The 14,391-nt window shown below is 37.5% G+C and overlaps 2 protein-coding genes across 6 annotated transcripts in view; both read right to left on the minus strand.

Moving 5' to 3' along the window:
• MRPS6 (mitochondrial ribosomal protein S6) overlaps positions 1-14,391 on the minus strand; it is a 65,851-nt gene that overhangs the window by 30,776 nt on the left and 20,684 nt on the right. The window lies entirely within an intron of this gene.
• The window catches only part of SLC5A3 (solute carrier family 5 member 3), a 33,721-nt gene continuing 20,265 nt past the window's right edge, over positions 936-14,391 (minus strand). For 3 of the 4 annotated variants that reach the window (XM_060098523.1, XM_060098525.1, XM_060098526.1), the window contains exon 2: positions 936-12,555. In XM_060098523.1, coding sequence (XP_059954506.1) covers positions 10,060-12,216 — 2,157 coding nt within the window. In that variant the 5' untranslated portion in view covers positions 12,217-12,555 and the 3' untranslated portion in view covers positions 936-10,059. Of the gene's footprint in view, positions 12,556-13,639; positions 13,723-14,391 lie in introns of all 4 variants that reach the window. The other variant, XM_060098524.1, reaches the window with a different exon arrangement.

A 14,391-nucleotide genomic window follows, 5' to 3' on the forward strand; every position in this document is an offset into this window, starting at 1 on the left:
GGAATAAGTTATTTACATAAACTCTAATTATCTCCCCACAATTTACTTATTACCAAAGGGGAAAACATTAACTAGACAGTGGAGAGACCTGGTAGGTACCACCCCAATCAAGCATCAAAGTTAATAATAATGAGACAACACAACACATGCCTCTCAGTGTGAGGCTTTGAGGACATATTATTGCTTACGTTGTAGTCCTGCCAAAAATGCATAGTGTGAATCAAGTCATGAGGAAACAACCCTAAATAGGGGTGGCATTCACAAAATGACTGGCCTCTACCCTTCAAAAATATCAATACCACAAAAGACAAAAAGAACAGCTGAGGAACTATTTCAGACTAAAGGAGATAGACATAAGAGCTAAATGCAATTATCTGGTTTCCAAACTTAAAAAAAAAAAAGTTGCTACAAAAGAACATTATTGAAACAGCAACGTTTGAATAAAGACTTTAGATTAAAATATCGTACCAGTTACTTTCCAGATTTTGATAATTATATTGTGATTATCCTTGTCTTAAGAAATATATCCCTAAGTACTTAGAAGGTAAAGGGGAATGATGTCTGCGACTTATGTTTTCAAACCGTTCAGGAAAGTGTCTGATGAGAGAATGACAAAGCAACTGTGGCAAAATGTTAACTACTATGAATCTGGATGAAAATGATTCCTGGGTTCTTCAACCTATTCTTGCAACTTTCCTATAATTTGGAATTATCTCAAAATTAGAAATGAAAAAACTAAGAATATTTTTATTTATTCAATGTTTTATATATACAACTCAATTCTCAGTCAGTATTTGCAAGTCCATGTTTACCAAGGTAAAGAATGGCAATAACTGGTGGGGGAAACCCACTGGAACTCTTCATGAGCCAAGAGAAAAGGAACTGAGATACAACCTTTTGAGGGTAGACGTGTTCATATGGAAAATACTTAGTCACAGAAGTGTAAATTTTTCATTTTATTCAAAGTTGGTACAGAAGTGCTAACATTTCCATAAAATAATTACTATACTTCAGTTACAGGACAAAATACCACAGAAAGGAATATACTTTGCAAGAAATGCAGTTCATCTTAAGTTTCCAAATACTTTTAAAGGCTAATGCAGCAGCTGGCAAAATAACACAGAGTACACAAAGAACAGTGTATTTTACAGAGTCAGTAATGAAAACTGACAGCTCTTTAGCAGATTTGCTTCATTTTTTTCATTTTTAAACAGTTAACACTTTTAAAAACACATTAAACCAAGATCATACATGTCTACAATTTAAAAAATAAGATTGTATACAATAGGTTAGAATAAGTCAAGTTAGAATTGTCATGTATGGTTAACAATCCTAAATCTACAATTTTAATTGTATTCCTTTCAATATGGAAGTAACCTGGTTTATATCAAATTCTACTTTCTGCTTGCAACTAAAACATTGTACAGTGAGATGGACCTGATCAGTCAAGCCTTAAAAAAAAAAATGCTGTGGACAATGAAGGTACCCTGGAAATCAGTTTACAATTCAAAAAACTCACCAATAACCCAACAACTTCATTTAAAATCACATTTGGTCTACAATGCATAACTGACAAAACAATCCATGTATACAATACACAACCCCAGTGCACAGACTGGTCTCTCACAGAACATTTGAACAAAGCTTAAGAGGCAGGACACTGGGAAAACATTTTTCAATGCAGACATCTTTTAAAAATGCATTAATACTTACATATCAAAATTACTAGATAAAAGCAGCAGTACTCTGCTGACATTTGGCTTAAAAATAAAGGAATGAATGAAGCAATTTCACAGGATATTAGAAAAGGAATTGGTTTTCTTCTTGAAGAAGACTACTAACTTTTGCACAGCAACTATTTTTGATATCCACCTTATCAAAAAAAAAAAAGGAGAAGAAGAAGCACTGAGAAGCATAACATAGTTCATATGTGATTGCCAACATAGGTCCAGGCAACAGAAGATGGGATGTCCAAGCAAAGAATGGGTAAATCCTCGCTTTATTTTGGAACTCTGTTGGCAATCTATAAACTGAAGCAATATTGGTGGGGGAAAGCAGGGCAACAGATTCCATACCATCATCTGACACTAATGTAATATTATTTAAAAAATAAAGCTTTTGCGTTTTAACAACCCCACAGAAAAGTCCATGAGCAAAAGACTTGTTGATCTGTTTGCCACTCAAAAGTTAGAGATCTCACAGTGAAATCAGAAAATTCTATTTATACATATTTACACCGCTAGGACTACTTTCACCTAGACTAATTAAAGCAATTTTCCATGGAATTACAGATGAAAGATATTCTGCCAAAGGAATCTTCAAAAGCATCCTTTAAGTTCTTAAAAACTATTTTAAATTTAAAAACAAAATTTAAAGGTACAGAACACATTCTACACAGGACTAACGGGTTATTACTGCTTTGCCTTATCACATATTGCTAAGCCAAAGATGTTCCTCAAACCTCTCCTTTCTCCTGCATTTCTGGTACCCCTCTCCAGTAACCCCACCAAAGTCTGAGGTTTTACATTCTTAAAAAATGCTGTAGGTCCACAACCTGGCAACTTTTGGCTAGAGGGGGTAAGTCTCTCCCTCAAAGTGCTCAGGTTAATTCTTCTAAAACATGTTCCATTAGTCTATCCCAGCTTTAATCTTCATTCCATATAGTATTAAAGACGATTATCCCTAAGAAGATAAACATACAAAATAGAGGAGAGTGGGAACAAAGCTAGTCACTTCTCTCCATCCTGAGAGTCCTTCCTTCCATCTTTTGACATACAGGCAAAATCCAAGACACAAATGTATTTATTCATTGTTTACAAACAGGGACTATTCAGGTGTAGACAGTGAGGAGTAAAATAAGGATAATGTCGAGTTCAAGAAAACACATTACTTTCTTCTTTTGCATGCATATTCACAGATTTCATCTAATCTAGTCTTGAAGCGGGTAATGAGACAGGCAAAAGAATCCTTTAGACTCTTACAACCATTGTGAAAAGCAAAGCAGTTCATTTGGCAGATCTGTCTCAGTTAGTTTGATGCTCGTAACACTTGGATCAAATTCTGCTCTATTAAAATGAAGTGCAGTGAAGCATATGAAAAAATAACTTCATTAAGTTCAGATTAAATTTACGCAAAGATTAAAGATTAGTATTTGCCCTATTAAAATGTGAGAGTTCTCCATGTTTTCAGGGTACTAATGACGGGAGGTAAAATTTCCTAAAGATTTATGATTAAAAAAAAAAATCCAATGGCTCTACAGCTTAAAGCAGAAGTTTGTCAAAATGTTCCACCCACCAAAAACCTAGAAGTCTGTCCCTGTTTCTCAAGTTCCAGATTGTAGGAAAGAGCCCACAGACCCCATTTTAGCTAGTAACCCCCAATACAATTGCAGCATTCTTGACATTGGTATTCTCTCCTCCACCAAAGCAGTACAAACGCACTCAGATTAGAACGCTGAATCCCTTATGATTTAGGACCCCTATCTTAGGTACCTCACTGTCTAGGGCTTTCAATACCACGGTCCTCATCCTGACAACTCGAGACAAACCCAAGGTGGGCTTTTTATGCCTGGCACTTGTGGGATAATGAGAATACTGTTAGTCTTGTGCTTTCTACATTTTTAGTCTTGTGGAGTTACAAATATGAGGGAACATGGTTTTGTGCTTTCTATGGACACTTACTTTCAGCTTTTTCCTTATCATGGAATGTGAAACTGTTGTCACATATATGTTCTCAGATATGCCTATCCAACCTACACTGGAAAATGATAAAGTTAAAATATACTCACAGAATAAGTAACCTTAAATTTTTAATTAAGGATATAAAAGAAACAAATACAGATGAATAAATAACATTTAAGCTGCAACACAAACCAGACTTACCTGGTTCCTTGAACTTAAACAGAGGCTACATATAAAGTATGTAAATATAAATGTATTCCCTTCACTAGCTATAACAATATTTTAAAAGAGGAATTGTAACAAATAAGAGTTATCTATCAAGAAAGGGAAAGGTGTGAACTAGCAGATTCAATATTGGCAACCAGAAGGCACTAATCAAAACATAAATTTCAGAAGATGATTATATTACGGAATACCCTACAGAATGGCCTTTGCCAATTGGGGGTTTCAATAATATAGATAGCAATGAGCTTAATTTCAGTTTCCAACTAGTGTAACAAAAAAGTGGGTTATTAAGGAACGTTCCACTTATAGAGGTATAGGCTACACTGATATATTGGAAAGTTATCCAGAGTAGTTTGTCCAGAGGCAATAAAAAAAGTAAACACTCCTTTATCCAGCAGCACTAGGGTACAAGGTGAATTTCCAATATAAGTCTCCAACATAGGTGTGGTTATCTACTGTCAACTTGTGCTGTTGCCGAAATCACTGGAAAATGTATTTCCCTCAATGACAGAGTTCACTTACTGTAAACTGTCTTGAACTGGGGTGGGGGGCTCCATTATCCTGGGCAACAATTATAATACAGTGCTTCTCTGAGGAGAGCAAAGCACTGCTCCTACACTAACAAGAATCTGAGACCACTGTGCTTTGTCTTGACTTATTTATTCTAGCATCCCTCTCTTCAAACACGCTATACATCCAGGTAACCAAATCAAACTTTTAAAAGTCATTACATAAATTAAGGTTATTGGTTTAAGTCAAGTCTCAGATTATGGTCCTCCCCGAAAAAGTAAAGTGCACGAGATGAGTAATGACACAGATACATCAAACCTTTTTTGTTTACTTCTGAGTAAAAGACTATATGCCAATGGTTAATTAAGCCTGTTAGTTATCAGATAAATGGGGTGCTTAACCCAAAACAATAAGCTAAATCCTATCTTTTATAAAGGATTTGAGATGGAAACAAATTATATCAATTCTCTTAACATTCCTTTAAAGGTGAATCAGTAGTTTAAAGCCTTATTCCCAGCCCTGGAGAGAGAAGTTTAAATAAAAACATTTATATGACAACGTGAATAATGGTGTGGGACTCAGTGCTGGCAAAGCCCATCAATTATTTTGAACCTTAGCTAAATTCTGTTGTGGAGTCAAAGTAGTTGAGTATCTACTCTTCCAACAGAGGTGAGAGTTTGACAAAAAGCATACCAAATTAAGAGAAGTTAGCTTAATGGAGGAAACAGGGTTTGCGGGCCTGAGTTAAGTCAACCAAGAAAACCAAATGTAGTGATCAAAAGATTACTTCTTATGTAATCCAGCTTCATACCTAACTAGTACAAAAGGGCTTCTCTATATGCCAACTGACTAGTTCCAACTTTTTACCTTTAATTACTGCAAGAACAAGGCTTTTCGGCATCAAAACAAACTCCATTCCTCTCCACATTGTGATACCATCATTTCAAAGGGACTGGTGTGAATTTAACTATTCCTGCCTCCTAATTTTTGAAAAATGAGTTTCGAGAATAAAATACTGATGAATTACTAAGGGCTTTTATTATTAGTGAACACGAAGTCTAAGAAAATAATTCTTGAGAACAGCTTAAGCTAATAGAAATTGAGTATATTTAAACACAACTATATTTAGTGAATCACTATTTGGATCCAGACCTTCAAATATCGGGCAAAGCAGCACTTCTGCACACCATGACAATAAGCCTGAAAGAAAGTGAATTAAGCTGACAAAAGATCAAAATAGGAATCTGTCAAGTGTTGAAAGAATAGGTGAATAATTAAAGCAATGTGAGGGAAGACAAAGGGGGAAACCAGTCTCTCTGAATGGTAGGTAGGCATACACACAAATAGGAATATATCCCATTTGTAAAAGTCTGCTCAGGCTAATGTCAACATTAAAATGACTTAAACAATTTAACACCTGGCTAATGATAAATCTTATGAATACTGAAACCTAAAAGCATTTTTTCTACTAGTATCATTAGGAAATATCAGTCATTTTAACCTCAAATACGTTAATAAACTCATACTTTACGATATTTAACATCAAACCAGGGTTTAACAAGCTTGATCTTAGTCACTGTACCCTAATCTATATGCGGAGGGGTTTAAACTAGCTGATAGCAAAGATACCTCAAGTTCTAGAGTTCAATGAATATGATTCTACATCTAACACATTTTAAGCTATTTTTTGTCAAGTCTGCATCACCCAGGTACTTCTCAGCATCTCACTTAATAGTGTTTCTGACTTCTTAAGAAAATTTTTGTCCTGGCACGTCTCTATACTCATGTAATTTAAAAACAATGGTCTTTATACATCTCTCAACCCAAACTCAGGAAATGCTGAGGTGTCACTACTAGATACCCATGTGGTCATATTCAGCCATCATACCTCAGATGAAAATGACACATGGGAGTAAAGTATAAGAAAAGCAAGTAAGCCGAATACTGCCAAGTAGGAACATTGATGGGTCTAACCTTTTAATAGCTAATAATATAGCAGCTCTATAGGGTGGTAAAGAATGAGAATAACCCATAGCTACATTGAATGATATCTAAAGAGAGGGGGAAGACCCATACACCCAATATAGGGAAGACAGCAATGGACTGAGAAATGCAGAGACTTAAAGGTTCTAATCACCCTGGACAAGACTTTCAAGCGCCCACTTAGCCTCAGGCTAGAGAACTGAGTAACAACCTTCCCACTCAATTCTTAAAATGTGAAGTTTCAGGAAGTGATGGGCCCCCACTAATTACTTGACTTGCCATCCCCAAGAGCTAGGGCTTTGTGACCCAGGCCAGCCTCTTTGTGCAAACAGACAATGGATCCTTTGAGCCAAGTGAAAAAGAAGACTTGGGAGATCAGATCTGCTGGATTTAGGCCAAAGGACACAGCACCATTGCTACTGCTTGATGGTTCTCTAACCAAAAGATAAGAGTGATAACCTCACCAGGAAAGAAAGGCTGGGGAAAAAGACTGGCTCAGCTGTTTCAAAAGCCGCTTACTGTCTTGGGTGGGAGGACAAAATATTCTTAGATGAACAGGGAAATTAGAGGTACCACAAAGGAACCAATAATCATTCTGCATGTCAGGGTCATAAGCTCTTCTCATCAGATCTGGAGACTAAGATTGCCTGAGAGGACAAAAATCTAAGAACTGGGGATACCATTAACAGCAGATAAGACAACGTTTTTCTCCACCTTTGAACACCAGTGTCCTCGCTTCATTCTGACTCATAGCTAACTACTGTAGTCAATCACTCTTAGCCAATTCTGAACCTCAGCTTGAGCCAATATGAAAACATATACATGTTAATGTCTAGGTATCAATGTCATCATTTAGAACCCATTTAGTTAGTGTAAAGTATGACTATGTTGCTAGCTTTAAGACAGACCATGTATCATTCCATGAACAATCATTCTAATGAAATACAGACTGAAGAATGGTCCCCTGAAATGAAGTTGCAATCAGGAATTCACATACTTACTCAAGCACATTATCTATTACTGGGAAGCAATAAGAAGGGCAAGCTTCAGGGACTTCAGTCTAAATAAAATGTTTATACTGGCAAGAGTAAACAACCCTAATGGATATGCTAATAATAATTCCTTATTTACAAACATTAGTACTCTAAACTTGACCTACTGCTATATACACATGAATAGACACAAGATGATGTATTTTATGTATCATACTAAGACAACAGCAGAGAGAAGGTAGGGGGATGCTAATATCCCAAACTATTAGGAGTCAACATTAAATAAAGGGGGGAAGAATCCACTTAAATACCACCTATTCATTTATGCTTTTAATAGAAGGGGTAAGAAGGCTGCTCAGCCAATATGTCAATCCTCACTGCTGAGTTACAGAGCAAGGTGTTCAGAGTCAAAGAAAAATTTTAGTTCCTACAACTTAATGTCAATTTGAAAAATCTAAGATCCTACTATTTCCCCAAATATCAAAAGGCTGTCTCAAAGGAAGAACAGTTCCTTTGAAAAAACAAGAGGACTAACCATGAATCCAGATTTGGACACCTGGTTTTCTGTTCTTCCCAACAGACTTTGTAACCTTGGACATGTCACAGCCTCAGCCTCCACACAAGAAAAGGATGGTCCTTATTTTTATTTGGCCCCCAGCTCATAAACCTTAAGAATGAAATTGAGAACAAAATTCCACAAGGCACTCTAATAAGCTCTCAGAAATCATACTATTCATACATGAATTATTTTTTCATCTACAGACTCAGTCCTTCAGAAAGCCCCCTGGAGATGGGAAGACATTATGCTACCTGACAATTTCTAAAATCAACTTTGAACTAATCAAATCCATCATAATGAAACTAGTTTATAAATACAAAAAAATTTAAAGTCATTAGGACAGAGTTTTGATTCAAAATCTACAAAAATATCTAAAAAAGTAATAATTTTCCCCTGAAGAATAAAGGTTAATAAAATCATGCAATTTAAAAAATATCAGAGATGACAGAAAAGTCAAAGTAGATACACAATTAGTTTCCTTCATCTGTCATGGAGGAAAAAGGACAGGACACACAAAGAACTACCTAATCTGTAGAGCTCTTCTCAAACGTCTTTTGTACCCTGTCCTCATGAAGGGAATCACCCTGTGAAAAATGGATTCTCTTCCAGGAAGGCTGTAACTGGGTACAAAGCCATGTCAAGATAGAGGGTCCTACAATTAATGGAAGTCCTGTAATCTCCTCTACAAGACACACTACAAAACCCGTAGAAGTTCTTGTTCATGGCACCTCTTGAACATGCTATCCATTCTACAGAAAAACTATACTGACAATCCACCAATGGCAAAGCATGCACTCTTGAGTTTTCTGTTACTGATGCTCAGTTTGCATCGAAATATCATCACACTCTAAGTCACTGTCAACTTTTTAAACAAAAATGTAGAGGCTGTGTACACATGGCAAGTCTTCTGAAAAAAAAGTAAATCGGGGAAAAAAGACTTATCAAGGATACAATATGATCTGAGAATTAAATTTTCACTCTAAAAACTCAACTGCAATATCTCATGATCTAATCAAGTAGGGCAACCCAGCACAAAGGCAGGGCTAATTCTTCTTCAAATTTCCGGACATATCTTCCAAATGGATCCACTTGGGAAGGTACCTGGCTAATAAAGAATGTTACCAAATGACAAGAACAAAGCTAGAGAATTAATGAAGTATGAGAACATGAAAATTCCAAGTGAACACACGGCAAAAAGTCCAATATTTAGTATTAGACTATCACTTGTTCAGCTTTGTCGATCAAATGCTGCTTAGGGGATGTTAATTTCCAAACTATATAAATGATCTTAATTTGGTCAGTAAATCTGGGGATCATCAGCAATGTTTACTTCATTTTCTCCCCCATAATCATTTACAATACAATCATGACGTACAACTTTATAAAGACAGACTTGGTGGTCATTTGAGTACGGTTCACTTAAACTTCAAAGTAGGAAAAAAAGAAAAAAACAACTGGAATAAACTTTTTCCCCAACATTCCATATACTGGTGGTACAAGAATAGCTATAGGAAAACATTCTTCTTCCTTTCTTTCAGCATTCAGAATCCATAGGCTCATGCTAACAAAACAAACCTGGCAAACGAACTTGCCCTGAAACAAGCACATGTTAGCGATTTTTAGTACATAATTGATTATACAATGTCTATAAATTCAGTTTTTTAAAATGGAAGTAGGGATTACAGAGAGAAAAAACTTTAAAATGAGCAAGTCTTCTACTTGAGGGTAAGAAGGCCTACCAAGATTTGGCAGTGCAGACAGTATACCTTACTCGTGATATCTTAGGATATATTCTGCTCTAAGTGCTCTATGAGAATAATTGGTCTCTCCTTACTTTGGTATGGAAAATTTTAAACCACATTTGCACAATTCAGTCTGTTAAACAAGTTTTACTTCATTTAGATTGAAATTTTACTTTCATCCATCTCTGGGAAAATAAAGCCTTGCAAATAGATGATTTTTCTGCTAAGTAAAATTTGGCTAAAACCTACAGCGTAAACAATGCCTGAGAGATGCAACAGTTACATAAGTGTTTTGTTTTTTGTTTTTTTGTTTTTTTTTCAAAGACCAGTATTTTCTTAAGTTAGTGTCTCATCATATCCTTAAAAGTTCATAAGGAGAAATAAACAAACATGAAAATTCCAAGTGAACACACAGCAAAAAGTCCAATATTTAGTATTAGTTTTACTTGTGGAGTTTCTTCCAACATTTGTAAACAAACAGCCTCCTCCTCCATCAGGTCTCTGAGACTCCTCTTGCTGAGGCTCTTACTTTTAAAGCCACAGAACCAATCTATGAACTTCCAGTACCGGCCTCCATCCTCTGTTTCTTTCTTTCTCTCTTTCTCACCCATGAGAGCTGCTTGCCCATTGGAATAAGCATCTACAGGTGTTTCTGCCTCTGAATGACCTAAAGAAGCCACTGGGTTGCCCTCCTCTCTGCAGGTCACCAACAGATTAATATCTTCAGGCTGCAGGCCCTTAATGCTATCTTCAGATTTCCCATTGGGAATGACGTGGTTGATGGCCTCACTATTCTCACTGCATCTCAGGATGCTCTTCTCTTGCATTTTGTACGGTTCTTCTTTTGGGGAGCAGCTCTCCTTTACCACCAGGCTCTTCTTAGACCAAAAGGTGGTGGTACGAATCTGTTCCTTCGTAGGAGGTGGCGTGAGAAGGCTAACAATTACAGTAATGAGTCCTGTGACCCAAAACAACGCTGTGGCCACGTACATGTAATGGATGTCTTTGATGAAGCCTGGCCTGTTATCAGGTTGGTCACATTCTGGGGCACGGTAGGCAAAGGCCAGTGTCAAACGGACTGCTCCAAGAACAAAGCCAGCCATTCCACCATAGAAAGCCCCTTGTTCATTGCAGCGCTTCCAGAAAATCGCCAGAAGGAACAGGGCTGCAACTGGGGGCGTCAGGTAATCTGCTACCTCCTGAATGTAAAGGTACATCTGGCCTCCTTGCATCTCCACGATGATGGGCACCCATGCAATGCTGATCACTACCATAAAGGCCACAAATATCCTCCCCACAATCATTAGCTCCCGGGAGCTTGCGCTCTTGCGGATGAGTTTGTACACATCGAGGGTGAATATGGTACTGGCACTGTTAAAGATAGAGTCCAAGTCACTCATCAGAGCTGCAATCATCACTGCCATCATTAAGCCCCGGAGGCCCACAGGAACCAGCTTCATCACCAGGCGTGGGTAAGCAATATTAGAGCACCCAGCTCTGCTTCCACACACTTGCATGCAGTGCTCTGGGTTGATGCAAGCTATATCATCAGCAAACAGTATCCTGGAAATCATTCCTGGAACAACTATGATAAACATTGGCAGAAGCTTCAAGAAGCCAGCCATCAGAGTAGAGCCTTTGGCATGAGCAATGTTTTTAGCCGCTAGGACCCTCTGCACGATGACTTGGTCAGCACACCAGTACCACACCGAAGCTGGGGTCTGCCCAAGAATGAATCCAGGCCAAGGAACATCTTCATCTGTTGGATTCCGCAACATTTTCAGTGCATCTTTCTTAGGGTGGACATTACAAGAATTTGTGTTGGAAAGGTTGTATGTCAACAAGATGGAAGTGACATTGGGTGAGGCCAACATGTACCTTCTCTTAACTTCCTCAAACCCGCCAATCTCCATCATGCTAATAATCATGAGTGTGAGCGCCCCAACGATCATGAGCAGAGCCTGCAGAGTGTCTGTGTAGATCACTGCAACAAGGCCTCCGGTGACAGTCAGCAAAGCAGTCATGCCAATGAGCAGGATGACAGACACATAAAGGTTCCAACCCAAAGACTCCTGGATAAAGAGGGCACCCGAATACAGATCCACTGAGAGCTTGGTGAAGATATAGAGAATCAGAGACAACGCTGCAAAATAGACCTGAATCCTATGGCCACCAAATCGCTTGGACAAGTATTCAGGCATGGTGTATACCCCTGACCGGATGTAAATCGGGATGAAAACCCATCCCAGAAGTTGCAAAAGCAGTAAGGCATTGAATTCCCATGCGCCCACTGCAAATCCACTTGCAGCTCCAGATCCTGCCAGCCCAATGAAGTGCTCACTCCCAATATTGCTCACAAACAGAGAGGCACCAATTGCTACCCAGGTCATAGAGCGCCCCGCCAGGAAGTATCCACTTACAGTGCTTCTATTAGATTTCCACATGGCAAAAAAACCAATGCCCATGACCAGGATAAAATACAGGGCCACTATGGCAATGTCTGCTGTCTCCAGTACAGCCCTCATTTTGGTAACTTTGTGAATAAAAGTGTCCAATGACAGAAGTGTCCAACTTTTTATTTACTCATTAGTAACCCCAGCCAAGTCTGTAAACCATACGTGAACTGGACTACACAGAGCAACACAGCAGGTCAAAGTCTTTGTCCTTTGGTTTGCTGTCTTGATGGTGGCGGTTGTGATAAACTTTGAAGGAGACAGTTTAAATTTTCCTCCGCTTCTTAATTGGGATTGAGAACTTAGCTCGTACTCTTAATCCACTCTCCACAAGACCATCAGCATTTACTCAGGTGCTGGAGGAGAAATTCTGAGTTGCAGCTAAGTCTAGTGAAGCCTACTGTACCAACCCTGCAAGGCAGCAAAGACAAAAGACAAAGATTGAATTAGAGGAGGGGCTCACCAAGCGATGAGGAAACTTTCAGTCTAGCAAAACGGCGCAACAAGACATTATAAAAAGAAAAAAAACTTTTAAAATATATGTACTTTAGTTCCACAGGAAAGAGCGATCCATACTATTTATTACATCTGATACTTAAAGTCAGGGAGAATATTTATCATTTTGAACTAAGAACAAAAATTCATTGACCTCCTAACTAAGTGGCTTAACTTCTCTGGCAACTAAGAACTGCCCACCATGACACTGCCCTTTCTTGTCTTAGTGTGGTCGTCTCAGATTGGAAAGGCACCAAGGTCTTAAAGCACCTTGGGGGCGGGGGGATGACACTAATTATTCATAATAAATAAGGGCACCAAAATGAATCTTCAAATACTGTGAATCCTAAGAGTAATGTATTTTATAGCCAGTTAGGGTCCTGGACAGAACAGGTATTTACTAAGTATTATCATCTACCCCCAAACACAATACCAAGTACTGCTTAGTCTGTGCAGACTACTGTTACAAAATTTTCCTAAATTCCTACTACAAATGTACATCTGTGCTAGTCATCATACATTAACCTAGAAATTGTGACATGACTCCTGCCCTAAGGGGAAACAAGATGTTCCACACAAAAAAAACTAGGAACATACAACTTATAAACAACCCTAAAATTTTACTCTGCTAGCTAGAAGGGAGACATTGAAAAAAAGATTTTTTTAATGTTAAAGAAATTTCCTTCCCTTCCATTTCATCAGGCATTATTTCCAAGAGAACCTCTGAGATGATAAAGGCACTGACTCAAGGTTTGATTTTGCTGAATAATTTTTCCTTTTAATGCTTTCTTGTTGAAGGGTATACAGAGCAAGGAGAGGAGGAAGAAAGAGAAAATTTTTCTGGAAGACTGAAAAATAACATCATTATTATTATATCTTCCAAACCTAAACAAAACAGACATCTATAAACCATTAGATAATAAATTATCTTCAATAAGTCAATCAGATTTTTTCAGTCCTGGATTAAGAAAATCATTGAAAAACAGACATTTAAATTTACCTAAAATTGAGTTTATGAATATGACGGGTTTTCTCCTGGAAAAAGAGACAAATTCTGAATCTTCAAAGTTATTATAATTGGAGCTGAAAGACCAATATGAAAAACATTTTGTTATTCAACCTAATGCCTTCCACATGTTAACTCCTAAAGTGATTTCTCCTCTTGAGATAAGGCAACCTCAGAGTGAAATGTTTTTTTATGCTTGACAAAGCAGATGCTTTTTGATGAATCTAGATATTTTCCTTTAAAAATCATTAAGTCCTATAAATGATACTAAAAGCCACCTCTTTTCCAAACGGATCACAGTACTAAACACTTAACAACACACCTCTTACTGGTAAGGAAAAGAGCTGGAAATAACGCTTAAAGATAAACACGCTACCGAATTAGGTTATTAGGTCTAATTAATAATGCTGCCGAGTAGAAATGTCTTAAACTCATCTTTATGCCTTTTTAAGCATAAAGCACTACAACAATTACACCAAAAAAAAAACTGACTAAAATCCTTCCTCCTAAAAGCCAGTGTCAATAATGACTGGCATGAGTAAAACTGCCACACACAAAAACATAAAATACACTAAAAGTTGGTATTTGTATCACTTCATACTTGCCCAAACCTGAAGCTGCTTGTATTTCTATGACTACTTTCTCTGACCCCCAAAATGTTCAAGTTATTAAAAAAAATACTTGGACATTATTTAGGAAGAATTACCTACATTTTTAATAAAATCTAATCAGGTGACTAATAAATA

The sequence above is a fragment of the Mesoplodon densirostris genome, chromosome 5, assembly GCF_025265405.1.
Source record: "Mesoplodon densirostris isolate mMesDen1 chromosome 5, mMesDen1 primary haplotype, whole genome shotgun sequence".
Taxonomy (NCBI): domain Eukaryota; kingdom Metazoa; phylum Chordata; class Mammalia; order Artiodactyla; family Ziphiidae; genus Mesoplodon; species Mesoplodon densirostris.